Source organism: Musca domestica, unplaced genomic scaffold (genome assembly GCF_030504385.1).
Source record: "Musca domestica strain aabys unplaced genomic scaffold, Musca_domestica.polishedcontigs.V.1.1 201, whole genome shotgun sequence".
Classification (NCBI taxonomy): domain Eukaryota; kingdom Metazoa; phylum Arthropoda; class Insecta; order Diptera; family Muscidae; genus Musca; species Musca domestica.
The window spans coordinates 504735-520728 of NW_026712252.1; the positions used below are offsets into that span (position 1 = coordinate 504735).

At 37.9% G+C, this 15994-nt stretch overlaps 1 protein-coding gene across 1 annotated transcript; it reads left to right on the forward strand.

Annotated features, from left to right (window-relative positions):
- The first annotated feature begins 7986 nt into the window (after positions 1-7986).
- On the forward strand, positions 7987-15919 carry LOC101892704 (retinal homeobox protein Rx-like). The gene is made up of 2 exons (XM_059122578.1): positions 7987-9632; positions 12165-15919. The coding sequence occupies exons 1-2, from the start codon at positions 8488-8490 to the stop codon at positions 13123-13125; spliced, it is 2106 nt and encodes a 701-aa protein (XP_058978561.1). The 5' UTR covers positions 7987-8487; the 3' UTR covers positions 13126-15919.
- Positions 15920-15994: the final 75 nt, after the last annotated feature.

Here is a 15994-nt window from a genome sequence, read left to right on the forward strand (position 1 = left end):
GGAATATATAAAGCGCTTATCTGACTGCCTTAAGTCATCGGCTGGCTTCTTCAGAAATGAACAAATGAGCCTAGGGCCAAAATCGAACTAAGTCAACCTTAAACTTCTTTGTTCATCTACGAAGAAGCCTTTATGTATTTCCACCTTTATTCCTTTAAGAAGCCAGCCCATGAGTTAAGGTGAGAATACATAAAACGCTTTTTTGATTGGCTTTAGTCATCAACTGGCTTCTTCGGAAATGAACAAAGGAGCCTAGGCTAAAATCGAACTAAGTCTACCTAAAACTCTATTGGTCATATACGAAGAAGCCAGCCGATGACCTTAGCCAGCCAAATATGCGCTTCATGTATTTCCACCTTTATTCCTTTAAGAAGCCAGCCCATGAGTTAAGCCAGCCAAATAAGCGCTGTACTTTGTGCTCTGCACACCACTGTGCGCCACCACCGACTATATTTTGCTTTAATGCAAACGATACACTAGCAGTACAACAACAACAAGTTGCTACGCCATATTGAATTTTTCAAGAGACTATTACACCAAAAAAGACACACAAAACGGTAAAACATGACGGGGAAAATCTTTTAGATCGCCGATATGAAAACGTTTATTTAAAATTATTCAGTACTTGGCTGTCACCGAGTGCAATCGTTAACAAACAAAAAAAAACACATAAATAGACATAAAAAAGTGGAAAAATAGAGGAGAAGAAACAAACGAACAACACAAATATGAAATGCAATGTCTGTCCAAAGATCAAAATAACAAACAACAACAACAGCAACAAAAAACGTTTGCAGCGTTGCTTTTTATGGGTTTCATAAAAATGTACTAAAGTATAATAACAACAATGGTATATGCATACAAACGGGTATATATATGTACATACAGACACACACTCGTTTATTTGCTAACGATCTCCGAAAACAGTACAGACTCGACTCATTTTGTGAAAGTTACACAATTCGAAAAAAAAAAACAGACACAAGCTAGAAACTTGAGTAGCGCTGAATGCAGGTTTGATGTGTTTAACTCCTCCCATCTTTGTCACATATGACCATTAAAGCTGCTTTCGCCATAGGGAAGAACGCAAAGCAGCAGCAACCTTATGCGAGGCCATTTGTAATGAAGATTTTTTTTGGTGGGGATTGCGAAAGAAGTTTTTCAAATATATGTACCTACCAATCAATGATATGTTTTGGGAAAGACTGGATATTTGGTCTGGTGTAGATAGAAACCCATTCAAATAGGTGATTTTTTATTTTTGTAGGAGGAAGAAGAAGTTTAATTTTTTTTATGGAAAAGTTACAAGTCTTCTACAAAAAAAAAAAGAACTTCTAATGAACAATTAGCCAACGATCTAATTTCAATAGAACAAGTTAAAAAGCAGTAAGCCGGGCCGAACTTTGAATACCCTCCAAGCCATTTGGAACGAATTTGGCAATTCTCAATAACAATAAAATCCGTTAAAAATTCTGTTAAAATCTTAAAAATGTCGAATGTAGCTTTATATTAGAGTCTATACGACGACATGAGCCTGCTTAGGTATTATTTGTCATAATATTCAAATGCGAAACTTGAAAATAACAAATTCGGTGAATAACGTCGCTAAAATCATCAAAATAACGAATATCGGGAGGTACCGTTATATGAGGGCTATACGATGACGTGGACCTGCACAGACAAATTTCTGTCGTAGGCTGTAGTATCCATTACGAACTTCAAATATCAAAATTGAAACAATTTTGGTGAAAAATGTCCCTAAAATCATTAAAATACCAAATATCAGGAGGTACCTTTACGAAGAAGTAGGTGGACCTGTGCAGAAAATTTTCTGTCATAGGCTGTAATATCCATTATGAACTTCAAGTACCAAATTTGAAACAATTCCGTTGAATTAATTCGCTAAAATCATTAATATACCGAATATTGGGAGGTACCGTTATATGGGGGCTATACCAAAACGTAGACCTACATGGCCCATTTTCAATACCAAAAGTCCTGCAGACATAACATACATTTGAGCAAAATTTTATCAATCTACTTCAATTCGCTTGGAAGCTAGAGTGATTTCCACAGACGGATAGACGGGCAGACGGACGGACATCGCTAAATCGACATAGAATTTTATGCTGATCAAGAATATATATACTTTGTGGAGTCTAAATGTGTATTTCGAGGTGTTACAAACGGAATGACAAACTTAATATACCCTACATACTATGGTGGAGGGTATAACAAGTAAATAAGTATCAGCCGGTTTTGCCGAAAGATGTATAACCTCACCCAAGTTTCGATTATTTTAATATATTTTGCCCTCTGTTATGATTTTTCAAATTACTGACCTTCTATGGAGTAGGTTCCGAAGGAATGGACCAACATTGTCCATTTCGTATCGGATCTAAATAAATATTTCGACGTGCCAGGTTCATGGGCATTCAAAATTATGAACCTTTGTGTGGGAGGTAGTAGAAGGAGTGGACCGATTTATCCCATTTTCACACCGGACCTTGGTTTAATAAAACTGTTGTGATGTGTCTAATTTGATCGGACTCATACATTACAATTTATAAGAGTTATAATTATTCAAAATTGTGACCCTTTGTGGGGGAGGTACTTGATGGAGTGGACCGATATTGTCCGTTTTCGCACCTGACCTAGCATTGATGCAAATTTTAGGATTTGTAAAGTTGGTGCAAAATCGGAATATCCTTTCTCTTTCGGTGCATTAAATGAGAATGTTGATATTTTGCGAAGGAGGTGCTAGAAGGCTGCTAACCATATGGCTGAGGGCATAGTTATATATTATGCCAAAGATATGTCAAGGAATAAAGATAAAGATGAGAATACATAAAATGTTTTTTTTGGCTGACTTAAGTCATTGGCTGACTTTGCAACATATAGAAACAAATGAGTTGTAGGACTGAGTGCAATTTTGAAGCCGATGACATATGTCAGTCAAAAGAAGCCTTTTATGTGCTCTCACCTTAATTTTGAAAAAAAAAAATGTAAATATGTGATTGCAAGACTTTACCTTCTTAATTCCACCAACGACACAACATGGCATCGGAGCCCATACTCCTCTATTTGAATTTTATTTTTGTCCTTTTCCCAAGATTAGCATTGGTAAACTAAAACCTTAAAATTTATCCCGCATTTCTCTAATAATGACATTGAAATTCTCTCTTCTACTCTACTCTTTGGCTATCCAGAAACTGCCAGGACAAACAATTTTCCCAGCAAAACCAGAAAAAAACGTCTTCCCACAGTAAAGTCAATAGCTATTCATACATCGACAATATTTGATATTTTTGAACGCAGTTTGATACTTGAATTTGATGTTCGCTTCTTGATGCGGGCAGTGGCAGGGAGACTGGGAGGAATATGGGAATTTTACTCATAAGCCCTTGATCTTTTTTGAAGCCACTTTTTGGGTGGTGGGCAATTTGGGTGAGTGAATTGATGGTGACGATGATGGTGGAGGGTTTTAATCGAATGTTGGGAAATTAACTTGTTGAGGTTATGTTGAGGATTTTCCAAGTTTTCAATTTTGCATGAAAAAGGTATTGTTGTGCTGTTATTTTTCATTGCCCGTATAATTTTAAGGGGGGTTAATTAAGATGTTATGTCTTAATGTTGACTTTTTCTTTAATTAAAATCTTAAGGATGTGGATAAAGATCAAGGACATTTACAAAGAAGAAGACGGGGTTCATGAGGTTATGATCTGTCGTTTTGGCAACGATATTTCATGTTATTATAGAGGCCAAGGGTAAGATATCCCTCTATGTGTTTTTTATACCTACAGCCATATGGCTAGAGAGGGAAAATACCATTTGATACGACCAAAACGTGCCTCATCGAAATAACAGTTTTGGACCCCAGGTCTCTTTGGAACAAATCCGTTTCAGGGCATTTGGAGTCGATCTAGTGATGTCCGTCCGTCGGTCTGTCTGGCTGGTGCGCACGATAACTCTGGAAGAGAGTATCCGATTTAGTCCAAACTTGGTACATCGTAATACTATTATCAAACTTAGATCAAATTCAAAGATGGGCAATATCGGCCCACTCCTTCTGGTACCTCCACCACAAAAGGTCGAATTTTTCAAAAAAATATATATATATTTTATTGCACAGAAAAAGAAAGTATAATCCGATTTTGCAACCAACTTTGCAAATTTTGTTCCAAATATTTGCATCAGTGCTAGGTCATGTATGAAAATATACGATATCGGTTCTCTGCATCAAGTACCTCCCCCATAAAGGGTCAAAATTTTTAATAATGGTAACTCTCATGAAATGGGATACCGTTTTTTAATTTCACCCTATATACCTCGTTGTGTCGTTTGGGAATGAACTATGTAATGCAAAGGAACTTTTCCCCCAAGTACCTACCTATTCACACTTAAGGTGAAAACACAAAAAAAACTCTTTTTTGACTGATTTCTGTCATCGGCTGGCTTCTTCGTAGATGAGTTTTAGGAGGTTGACTTAGTTCGATTTTGACCCTAAGTTCCTTTGTTCTTTTTCGAAGCGTGTTATATATTCTCACCTTTAGATATTTTTAGCTAAGCTTATTGGTCTATGACCTATGACCGTACAACTCTGCCTTTGACCCATCCTTGTCGATTTATCCTCACGGTGTTAAAACCAAACCCTCGTTAAAAAAATTTTGCTGCAATAGAAATAATAAATTATTCACATCTCAATATAATTATAAGAATTGAAGAAAACTACCTATTCAAATAGCCCTTATCATTTGTGTGAAACATTTTCTTTATATTCCCCACGCAAAAATATTCACATTTATATTTTCGGACCAGCATATTAAAACAGAGACGACCAGCTAAAGGTCGCGATCATGGCCCCGTAAAAATACTTTTTGGTCACACGCGTGCTAAGGGCACTGATCGTAACATTCAATAAAGTCACCCTCCCCTCATGACCCAGACACATACACACGCACACACATGTGCTCACTGCCAAATCCAACTAGATATCCTTAAAAGTTCGAGAGTCGCACACTTTTGTTTTTTTTTGTCATGCCGTCTGTTCGCGTGACGGCCCACAGTGCTCTCGGGTGGTTGCTATGAAATAGCGATGCTTGAAAGGGGGTTGGTGCACATAACAACACGTGTCCCACATGAGAACAACTGACAGCCGAGAATTCTTATAGGAATGTAAAAAACGGATTGCAGCATTGCAACTATCCGGGCAAGGCATATTTCGACCTAATGAAATTGGTTCACAAGGTTTTTTTTTCTACCCTCAGCCATATGGCTAAAGAGGGTATATATCATTTCATACGGCCAAAACATGTCTCATGGAAATAACGCTTTTAGACCCTAGGTCTCTTTGAACCAAATCAGTTTCAGGACATCTGGCTGGTGTCTTGCTGATAACTCTCGAAGGGAGTATCCGATTTTGATCCAAATTTGGTATATCGTAATATTATTGTCAAACTTAGATCGAGTTCGGAGATGGGCAATATCGGTCGACTTCTTCTAGTACCTCCCCCACAAAATGTCAAAATTTTCATTTACTGCACAGAAAGAGAACGGATAGACCGATTTTGCTCCAACTTTGCAGTTCCTAATATTTGCATCAGTGCTAGGTCAGGTGCGAAAATGGACGATATCGGTTCACTCCATCACGCACCTCCCCCACAAACGGTCAAAATTTGGAATAATTATAACTCTTATAAAATGTGATATAAGAATCCGATTGTCTTCAAATTACACACATCCCAATATTTTTATAAATTTAAGATATGGGGCTAAGATGGAATATATCGGTACACTCCTTCTGGTACCTCCCCCACAAAGGGTCAAAGTTTTGAATAACCAAAACGATCATAAAATCCGAAATAAGAATCCGGTTCACTTCAAATTACACACATCATAATTTTTTTTATTAACCCAAGGTCTGGTGTGAATATGGAATACATCGGTCCACTTCTTCTGGTACCTCCCCCACAAAAGATCGAAATTTTGAATATCCCTCAACCTCATAAAACACGAAACTAACATCCAATTCCGTTCAGACTTGGTACATCTCAATATTTCCAACAACACAAAATCTATTACAAGGAATGTAGAGATCGGACCATTTCTACTGGTACCTTCCCCACAAAGGGTCAAAATTTTGAATAACCAATACGATCATAAAATCCGAAATAAGAATCCGATTCTCTTCAAATTACACACATCACAATATCTTTGTTAACTCAAGGTCTGGTGTGAAGATGGAATATATCGGTCCACTCCTTCTAGAACCTCCCCTACAGAGGGTCAAAATTTTGAGTATCCGTGAATATGATAAAACGCGAATTTAACATCCGAATCCATTCAGACTTGGTTTATCTCAATATTTCCATCAACACAAGATTTGTTATAAAGATGGTAGAGATCGGACCATATCTTCTGGTACCTCCCCCACTAAGGGTTATAGTTTTGAGTAACTAAAAAGATCATAAACCCCGAAATAAGAATCCCGTTCTCTTCATATTTCACACATCCTATTTTTTATACTAACACAAGATATGCTGAGAAGATGGGATACATCGGTCCACTTCTTCTGGTACCTCCTCCACAAACGATCAAAATTTTGACGCTAATAAAACTCGAAATTAACATCCGATCTCATTCGGACTTGGTACATCTCCATATTTCAATCAACACAAGATCTGTTATAAAGACGGTTCAGATGGGTCCATTTCTTCTAGTACGTCCCCCGCATAGGGTTGAAGATTTTGGAAAACAAAACGCTCAAGGAAAGCGAAATAAGCATTCAACTCTCTTCAAATTTCACACAAACATTTTTGCTAACACAAGATCTAATGTGAATATGATAGGTATTTGGAACCCCTTTTGGTAACTAACCCACAAAGAGTGACAATTTTCATAAAACTAGAATAGACTCCAAAAACATATACGAATAACGAAGTAGAAAATAAATGAAACTATTAGGTATATATTAATGATTTTACAATTATGACGACGCCTGCATCACACTAACAAATTCGATATTTTGACAAATAATACATCGATTGGTTTGTCCAATAATTTTCATAAAGAAATTGCGAAGACAAGGAGGCAACAGTAGTAGGAAATAATTTCTTCCTCTCATTACTTACAAAGTAATAGTTTTCTTTTATTATTTAACTTGTTACCGTCGGATGGGACTTTTTGTACTTGTTTCTCTGTTATATGAAAGTACCTTATTGTTGCTTTTCATATTAAAATAAAAATGTATTAACAATTTACGCGTTAAATGTTGTTTTTGAAATGGAGTATTCTCTATTCACAATCAATAAATTCTCTCTCTCTCTCTCTCTCTCTCTTTTGATAAATATTTCCCTGTATTTGTTAGACAGGATTTTCCCATAACTTTTACTTTTTACCGCCAAATAAAAATCTAAATTCTCAGGATAATATTACTTCAATTATGCTGGCTGACGGCTTTCTGTTCCTGGGAACATTTGTGAAAAATGCAGGAAATGTAATAACGGTAAGTTTTCTGCATTGCAAACGAATGCAAAGAGTCAGCAGCCAGCATCGATAAAACTGACACACAACGCATCACAATATACATGGAGGAAGGAAAAAACACACACACACCACTCACAGTGGCCTATGCTGTAAACAATAGCAACAACAATGTTTGCTTGTGTGCTCTCCTTCTCTCTTACTCTGGCTTACTGTACAATGTATTTTGTTTACTCTTCTCTCTTGAATCTCAGTACAGCGCAACAACAGCACACATACACGAACGCACATACACAGCCAATCCAATGCTATGATTCGTGGTTGTTGTTGGGCACACACATTCAGACCTAGCGGGCGAAACGGCCATTGCTGAATTCTGATTGGTGGAAATGTAATTGAAAACGCTGTTCACCTAAATTGGGTATAAAAAGACAATCATCGCCCGTTTGCGATTCAATTAAGGGCCATACGACGCAGAAGAACAACGGTAGAGTGTGGTGTGTAGCCGTCGTCGTTGTTTTCTTTTGAGAATTAAAGTACATAGTGTAAAAATAAGAATAATAATAGAAAAACAGAAAAATCCCTTTGAAAGTGCAAAGATTTTTTGATAATATCATCATCCGTGTGACCACTTTATAAACGTTGTTGCAGTTGCGTTTAATGTAATTAATTAGTTTAGCCACTCAGCCGGACGGACAAACTGAGGCATATCACAATTGTACAAGTGCCGTGCCGCCCCGCCAATATCATCAATTTGATTAATTGATTTAATTTCACATTTTCGCGCACACTTTGATTAAGCAAAATGGATTAAGTTACGCCGCCGCCAACAGACATTTAAATAGTCGTGCGAATTTTCCAATTAAAAAAATAGTAATACGCGTAAATGTAATAATTGCAATTAACAGAAAACTATAAACAAACAATTAAAATACACACACATACATATCTATAAACAAAGTTCCTAGAAAAAAATCAAGTTAAAATCAAAAACAAATTTCAATAATGGAGCACACGGCTTTTGAGGATCAAATATTTAGTGAATTTTCGGGACCCTTAAGTCCTTTGGATGGCAAACCCCTGACACCAACATCTGTGGCCCATGGCATGCATTCGGTAATGTTAAGTTTGCCACCGGGAGCCACTGTTATGCAGCATCCCGGATCCGCCGACATGTGCTCCCAACGTTTGCCCGACTGTCAAACGCTGTTATCCTCAACCTCACCCAAAATGGATCCCTATAAGTCTTCAACGCCCGATTACGACAATAAAATGGAATATGTCACAAAAATGGGTTGTTATTCTCCCACGCAGAAATATGAATACTTGACCACGGCAAATGGTGGTGGATCGGCCCACAAATTGGACCACCATCATCAGCAGTACTCCTCAACGCCGCCACCAACACAACCCGGTAATCATACGCCAAATGGTTTGGCTCATCAGCAGCACAAGTCAATGGCCCACCATCAAACCCATCCCCATCATCATCATCAGCAGCAGCAGCACCAACAAATCCATCATTCCCCCAATGCCATGTTGGACTATGTCCATCATCACCATCAGCAACAGCACCAACTTCACAATGCCAATGGAAAAATGGATTATGATCCCCATGGACATCAACAGCAGCAGCAGCAGCAACAACATCCTCATCATCAACAAACTCACCCCCATCACATCTATGCCACCAGCAGTCCCCATCACAATCACCATGAAATTATTAATGCCAATGAACATAATATGTCGCCATTAACCGCTAATGGCTTAATCGGCAACTCGTCGGCTGTGTCCGCCTCATTGGGGGCCAATCCAAATACCGACGGGAGCCTCTTGCAGCAAACGACCATGCAACCAGCAACGCCTAATAATGTGCTAACTGGCCCAGTACCGCAACAAACCAATGGTGGTCTTAACCCACAACAGCAGCAGCAACAACAACAGCAACAGTCACCAACTGGTTTAACAAATGGTCTGAAACTTAATAAAGGTAAACATGATGAGATGTGCTCCCCACCAAATCCAGACGCCAGTCAAAACAATGGCTCAACATCCTCGTCATCCATGGCCAATAGTAATACACCACCTGCTGTCAAAAAGAATGACAAAAAGAAAGGAGATCCCAATGGCATAAAAAAGAAGAAAACGAGGTAAGTCAAAGACCGTTTTTTGGGACAAATAAAGGGTGAAGGATTTTGGGGTTTCCTTGCTGTTTTTGCAATAACCAATGAGTTTACCTCAAATATATTTGAATATAGTTAGCAATTGGAATTTGTGAAGAAAAATTTCTTTGTGGGGAAGGTACCAGAAGTAGTAGACCGAAATATCCCATCTTCACAGCATTTCTTGAATTAGTAGAAATAATGGGATGTGTGATGTATGAAAAGAACCGAATGCTTATTTGGGATTTTATATTCGTTTTGGTTATTCAAAACTCTGACCCTTTGTGGGGGAGGTACCAGAAGGAATGATCCGATCTATACGAACTTTATAACAGATCTTGTGTTAATTGAAATTTTGGGATGTGCCAAGTCTGAATGGAATCGGATGTTAATTTCGTGTTTTATGAGGTTCATGCATATTCAACATTTTGACACTTTGTGGGGGAGCTACTAGAAGGAGTGGACCGATATATCCCATCTTAATACCAGATCTTGAGTTTATAAAAATATTGGGATATGTAAAATTTTAAGACAATCGGATTCTTATATCACATTTTATAAGAGTTATAATTATTCAAAATGTTGACCCTTTGTGGGGGAGGCATTTAATGGAGTCCACTGATATTGTCCATTTTCTCACCTGACCAAGCACTGATTCAAATATTAGGATTTGCAAAGTTGGAGCAAAATCGGATATTGTTTCTCTTTCTGTACAAAAAATATATTTTTTGAAAATTTCGAACTTTTGTGGTGGAGGTACCAGAAGGTGTGGGCCGATTTATTTCATCTTCACACCATACCTTGGGTTAATGAAAATATTGTGATGTGTGTAATTTGAAGGCAATCGGACTTTTACATCACATTTTATAAGGATTATAAATATTCTAAACTTTGACATTTGTGGAGGAGGTACTTTATGGAGTGGACCGATATTGTCCATTTTCTCACCTTACCTAGCACTGACGCATATATTAGGATTTGCAAAGTGTGAGCAAAATCGGAATATCCTTTCTCTTTCTGTGCAGAAAATAATTTTTTTTTTTTTTTTGAAAATTTCGCCCTTTTGTCGGGGAGGTATTAGAAGGAGTGGATCGATTTTGCCCATCCGCTAACTCGATCTAAGTTTGACAATAATGTTACAATGTATCAAGATTGGACCAAATCGGATACCGGCTTCGAGAGTTATCGTGCGCACCAGCCAGACTGACGGACGAACGGGCGGACGGACATCGCTAGATCAACTCCAAATGTCCTGAAACAGATTTGGTCATTGCCTGAAGCTTTAAAGCATCTTTGCGTCGGCCATAATGCATCTGTTTTTCAATCAGCTGAGGTTACTGGACAAATGTCTCCATTAAACATTTTTTAAATGCTCAGTAACCCAACTGTCAAAATTGCTCTCTTTACTGGTACTTATTTACGGGACTTTATAGAAAATATTAAAAAATACTGGCTTATCGTTCATACCTAATTGCTTTGTTCCAGAACTGCAAGAATGTAAAAGTTTTTAACTACGATAACCGATGTTCCCTCTATGATATCAAAAAAAATTGCGAAACAAGTAGATTTTGGCAGGTTCTGGAACAGAAAATGATAGGTGTACATCATACATTAGGTGTTGACGGGAATAGTCAAACTCACAACAGTCGATCGCCACGGAGTCGGCATCCCTGATCAAGTGGTTACCTGCGCTTCTGCGCTCGGACATGTGTTCTTACTTGGGAAAGGGTTCCTTGGCAGCCTCTCAGCAAGCCTCTCAGATACGGCCTGCTATCACTGTAATGACGCACAAAGGGCAAGTTGTTGTTCGGTACTGGCTTTAAATCAAACGCACAATGGTTTCTCTTTAGTTTTACTTTTACTTAGCGCTTTAAATGATATTGGGGGCACAACTTTATTTCTACGACCTTTTTGGTCAAGTGCAAAAAAAAAAAACAAAAAATCAAAAACTAAAATAAGATTATTCTTCTTCTTCTTATCAAAACATTTGTTTCTCTTTTCATACTCTGAGAGTAAGGGACATCGATCAAAGGCAAAACCAATGATGTGGCATTGCCAGTATAGAAAAAAGGGAGACACGACGTATATGGGAATTGCCTTCAAGGGCGAGTATTAGTGCTGCCCTTGTAGCGCTTTTTCCATGAACATTAGGTCTTTACAAAAACATAATATTTGCACAAAATATTACAAAATTTTGTTCGATAGCCCAAAAGTTCAGTAAATTAAGGGGGAGCAAATGGAGAAATTTTGACAGTTGAGTTACTAAAACGTCTATCTGGTTACTTTTACTGCAGGACTTAATGTCCAGCAGCTTACGATGGCGTACTCACGAGGTTGTTAGATATCGATTATAGGGATATTGTTCTCTGGTGCAGTTACTCGAGTGACCAGCCCGTATTTATTTCCAAGGTAGACTAGTCGTTACTCAAGTACGTAACTCCTTTGCCAAATGCTATTATTCTAACTTTATTTTATGGCTACAAATTTTAATTTCTCTCCTCTTCTTCTTCTTGTTTTCAGAACTACATTTACCGCCTATCAATTAGAAGAACTAGAAAGGGCATTTGAACGTGCCCCATACCCCGATGTTTTTGCTCGCGAAGAATTGGCCATAAAATTGAATTTAAGCGAATCACGGGTACAGGTTTGGTTTCAAAATCGCCGTGCCAAATGGCGTAAACACGAGCCGCCACGTAAGACGGGTTACATTAAGACCAGTACACCGCCCACATCAACACTGAATACGACACTGGCGGCACCGTTCGCCACGTTTCCCCAGACAACGACAGTGACGCCGCCCGGCAGCATGGACAGCTGGACAAGTTATCAACCACCCTATGAGCTAAGCCCACAATTTAGTTTACTTTCACCGGCCGCAAGTCCTTATGGCACCTATACCAGTCAATATGGTACCTATGTCCATGAATCGCAAATATTTCCAATGCGTCATTTTGAATATGGTAGTCCGCCAAGGGTGGAGATGGGCGGTGGAGGTGGTGGCTCGGTTCTGGCTGGTCCTACTCAGCCGGATGATGTACAAAAACTACATAATCATGATGCCACGGGTTATATGACACAGCCGGGAATGATGGCCGAAGATGTGACCACAGCCACCCATTTATCTGATGGTACCACCACCACCACCGTACATTTGGTCCATCAACAAAACGGTGGAAGTTCTAAATATCTGGGTAGCGATGAGACGAAATATTTAAATGTTGGACCCGGAAATGGTCTGGAGCAGCAAAATGGTACCATATGTCATATCACATCACACGATCCGCAGCAGCAGCAGTCGTCGCAACAAGCTTCACATTTAAATGTGGGCACAGCAGCTGGGCCAAATGCCGATGACGCCAATGATGGTGGCGGCCTGCAAACCATAATAAAAAGTGAGGAAGCCAACGCTGCCCATCAGCATCAGTCGCAGCAGAATGGCGCCGTTTCGCATACCTATGTTTTGCCGCCTTTTTTGCATTAAAAGAAATGCTTGCACACCAGCATAAACATCCGTCGGCCACAATTTTGCAGAATCGTCAAGCCCAGCAGGTCCAAAAGCGTTGGCTTTTACGTAGACAACAGCAGCAGCGGCAGCAGCAAGAACAAAGGGAAAGACTACTAAAATGTCGAACTTTTTGTCGACCCTTATGAAAGGGAAGCAAATTGTTGAAAGACCCTATCAGGTACTACTATATTGGCAATTCATTATATTGAGGGTATTTTCGGAACTTCCAAGGTATTTTTAAACCCTCCACCATGCATAGTATGAAGGGTATATTAAGTTCGTCATTCTGTTTGTAAATAATCGAAATAACAACTTTAGACCCAACAAAGTATATATATTCTTGATCAGCGTAGAATTCTGAGACGATTTAGCCCTGTCTGTCCGTCCGTTTGTCCGTCTGTTGTAATCACGCTAGAGTCGAAACGAATAATGATAGGAAGCTAAAATTTGGCACCCATCTGTCTTTTGTCTGCAGGCAGGTCAATTTCGAAGACTCCATCGAAGTGCCCATGTAACGGCACCTCCCGAGCTTCGGTATTTTGATGATTTAAGCCACATTTTTCAATGGAATTATTTGAAAATCCACACAAGTAGTTCCCTCAGAGTACTTTACCCCCTGGCAGAGATTGTCTATATAGGTCTATGATATCGTATAGCCCCCCTATAATTGTACCTCCCTATATTCGGTATTTTGATGATTTTAGTCGCATTTTTCAACGGAATTGTTTGAAAATCTACACAAGGAGTTGTTTGTGAGTACTTTACCCCCTGGCAGAGAATTGTCTATATAGGTCCTCGATATCGTATTGCCCCTATATAACGGCACCTCCCGATATTCGGGTTTTTTTGATGATTTAAGCCAAAATTTTCAATGGAAATGTCTGAAATTCTACACAAAAAGTTCTTCGTGACTACTTTACCCCCTGGCAGAGAATTGTCTATATAGATTCACGATATCGTATAGCCCCCATACAATAGTGCCCCCCGATATTCGGTATTTTGATGATTTTAGTTACATTTTTAATGGAATTTTCTGAAATTCTGCACAAGGAGTTCTTTGTGAGTACTTTATCCCCTGGCAGAGAATTGTCTCTAAAGGTGTACGTTTTAGCATAGCACCCATATAACGCTACTCCAAGATAATCGGTATTTAAAGGATTTTCACGACATTATTCCCCCAGAATTGTGTTAAATTTCGTATTTGAAGTTCGTAATGGGTACTACAACCTATGATGGAAAATTCTCCATGCAGGTATACATTTTCGTATAGCTCCTATATAACGGCACCTTCCGTTTATTCGTTATTCTGAAGATATTAGCGAAATTATTCACCGAATTTTTTTCAAATTTGGTATTTGAAGTTCGTAATGGATACTACAGCCTCTGACAGAAAATTGTCTGTGCAGGTCCACGTTTTCGTATAGCACCCATATAACGCTACCCCAAGATATTCGGTATTTCCAGGATTTTCGCGACATTATTCTCCAGAATTGTCTCAAATTTCGTATTTGAAGTTCGTAATGAGTACTACAAGCTATGACGGAAAATTGTTTATGCAGGTCCACGTCTTATTGTAGCTCCCGATTCACCGGTACATCCCTTTATTCGGTATTTTGATGATATTAGCGACATTATTCACCGGAATTGTTTCGAATTACGTATTTAAAGTTCGCCATCGTTACTATAACCCGATGCCCAATGAAATTATTTATCCAGCACCACGTCTTTGTATAGCCCCCATATAAAGGTATTCGGGTGAGCGGTATTTGTCGACGATTTTTTTTTTTAAATTTTCAAGTTCCTTCTGTATGGTGGAAGGTATTAAAAGTTCAGCCCGGCCCGGACTTCCAAGGTATTTCGAAACTTGGCGAAATTTTTAGTTTTTGTCCAAGAAGTTAGGAGAAAATATTTATGGTTATCATGCTTTTCTCTATCCAAAAGCCCACAATTCTGCTTTTATGAAACCCCTCCCTGTGTATGAAGGAAATGCCATGCCGTGGTCTTTTTTCACCTTGTTTGTATGTATTTGTGTGTCAAGCATTTCTTTTGTTATCTATTTTTGTAATTAGTTTATAAGACTATTTTTTAAAGTAAACCTAAGAAAAAAAACAACAACAAAATCCAAAGTCTTGTCCAAAGTTTAGCCATAAGTAATTGTATGCCATTAAAGTTGTAGAATCTATTCCAAAAAAATGCATTCCAAATGTGCCTTAAATCTTAGTTTTAATTTTTTTTTTTTTTCAAAGCCTAAAAGAGGTTTATCAGAGTTTAGGATTACAATTTAAAATAGTTTACAAAATTAAAATTAGCCATTACTTTTAATACCAAACATGTTCCATATATAGCGGATAAGTAAGTAGTATATATAAAAATAAACAAATCAATTGTAAATTTAACAAAAAGACAATGCATTCCAAATGTGCCTCCCATTTTTTTCAATTATTTTAAAGTATCATTCAATTATATTAATGTCAAAATAATTATTACAATTTCTATTAAAAAAAACCCTTGTAACCGAAGAAAAGAAACACTGTTGTGCGTTGTGACAATAAATATTTATTTATATTAGATTAGATTAAAAACCAATGGAGGTCCAAGTTCACCCACTGTTGTCGTTTCGTTTCATTTTTTTTTTTTAATTTGTATCTTTAAAATTTTACAATTAGGTGTACTTTAAAAACCATAAATAATTGCTGTCTTATTTAAATTAATGTTATGTCTTTCCTTCTAGGCTAATGTCAATAAATATATATTTTTATAATTTAAAATTTTATTTTTTTATAATTATATATAGTTTGTTTTTCTTTTGTAAAAAAAAACTAAAACAAAAATAAGGAACATTTCG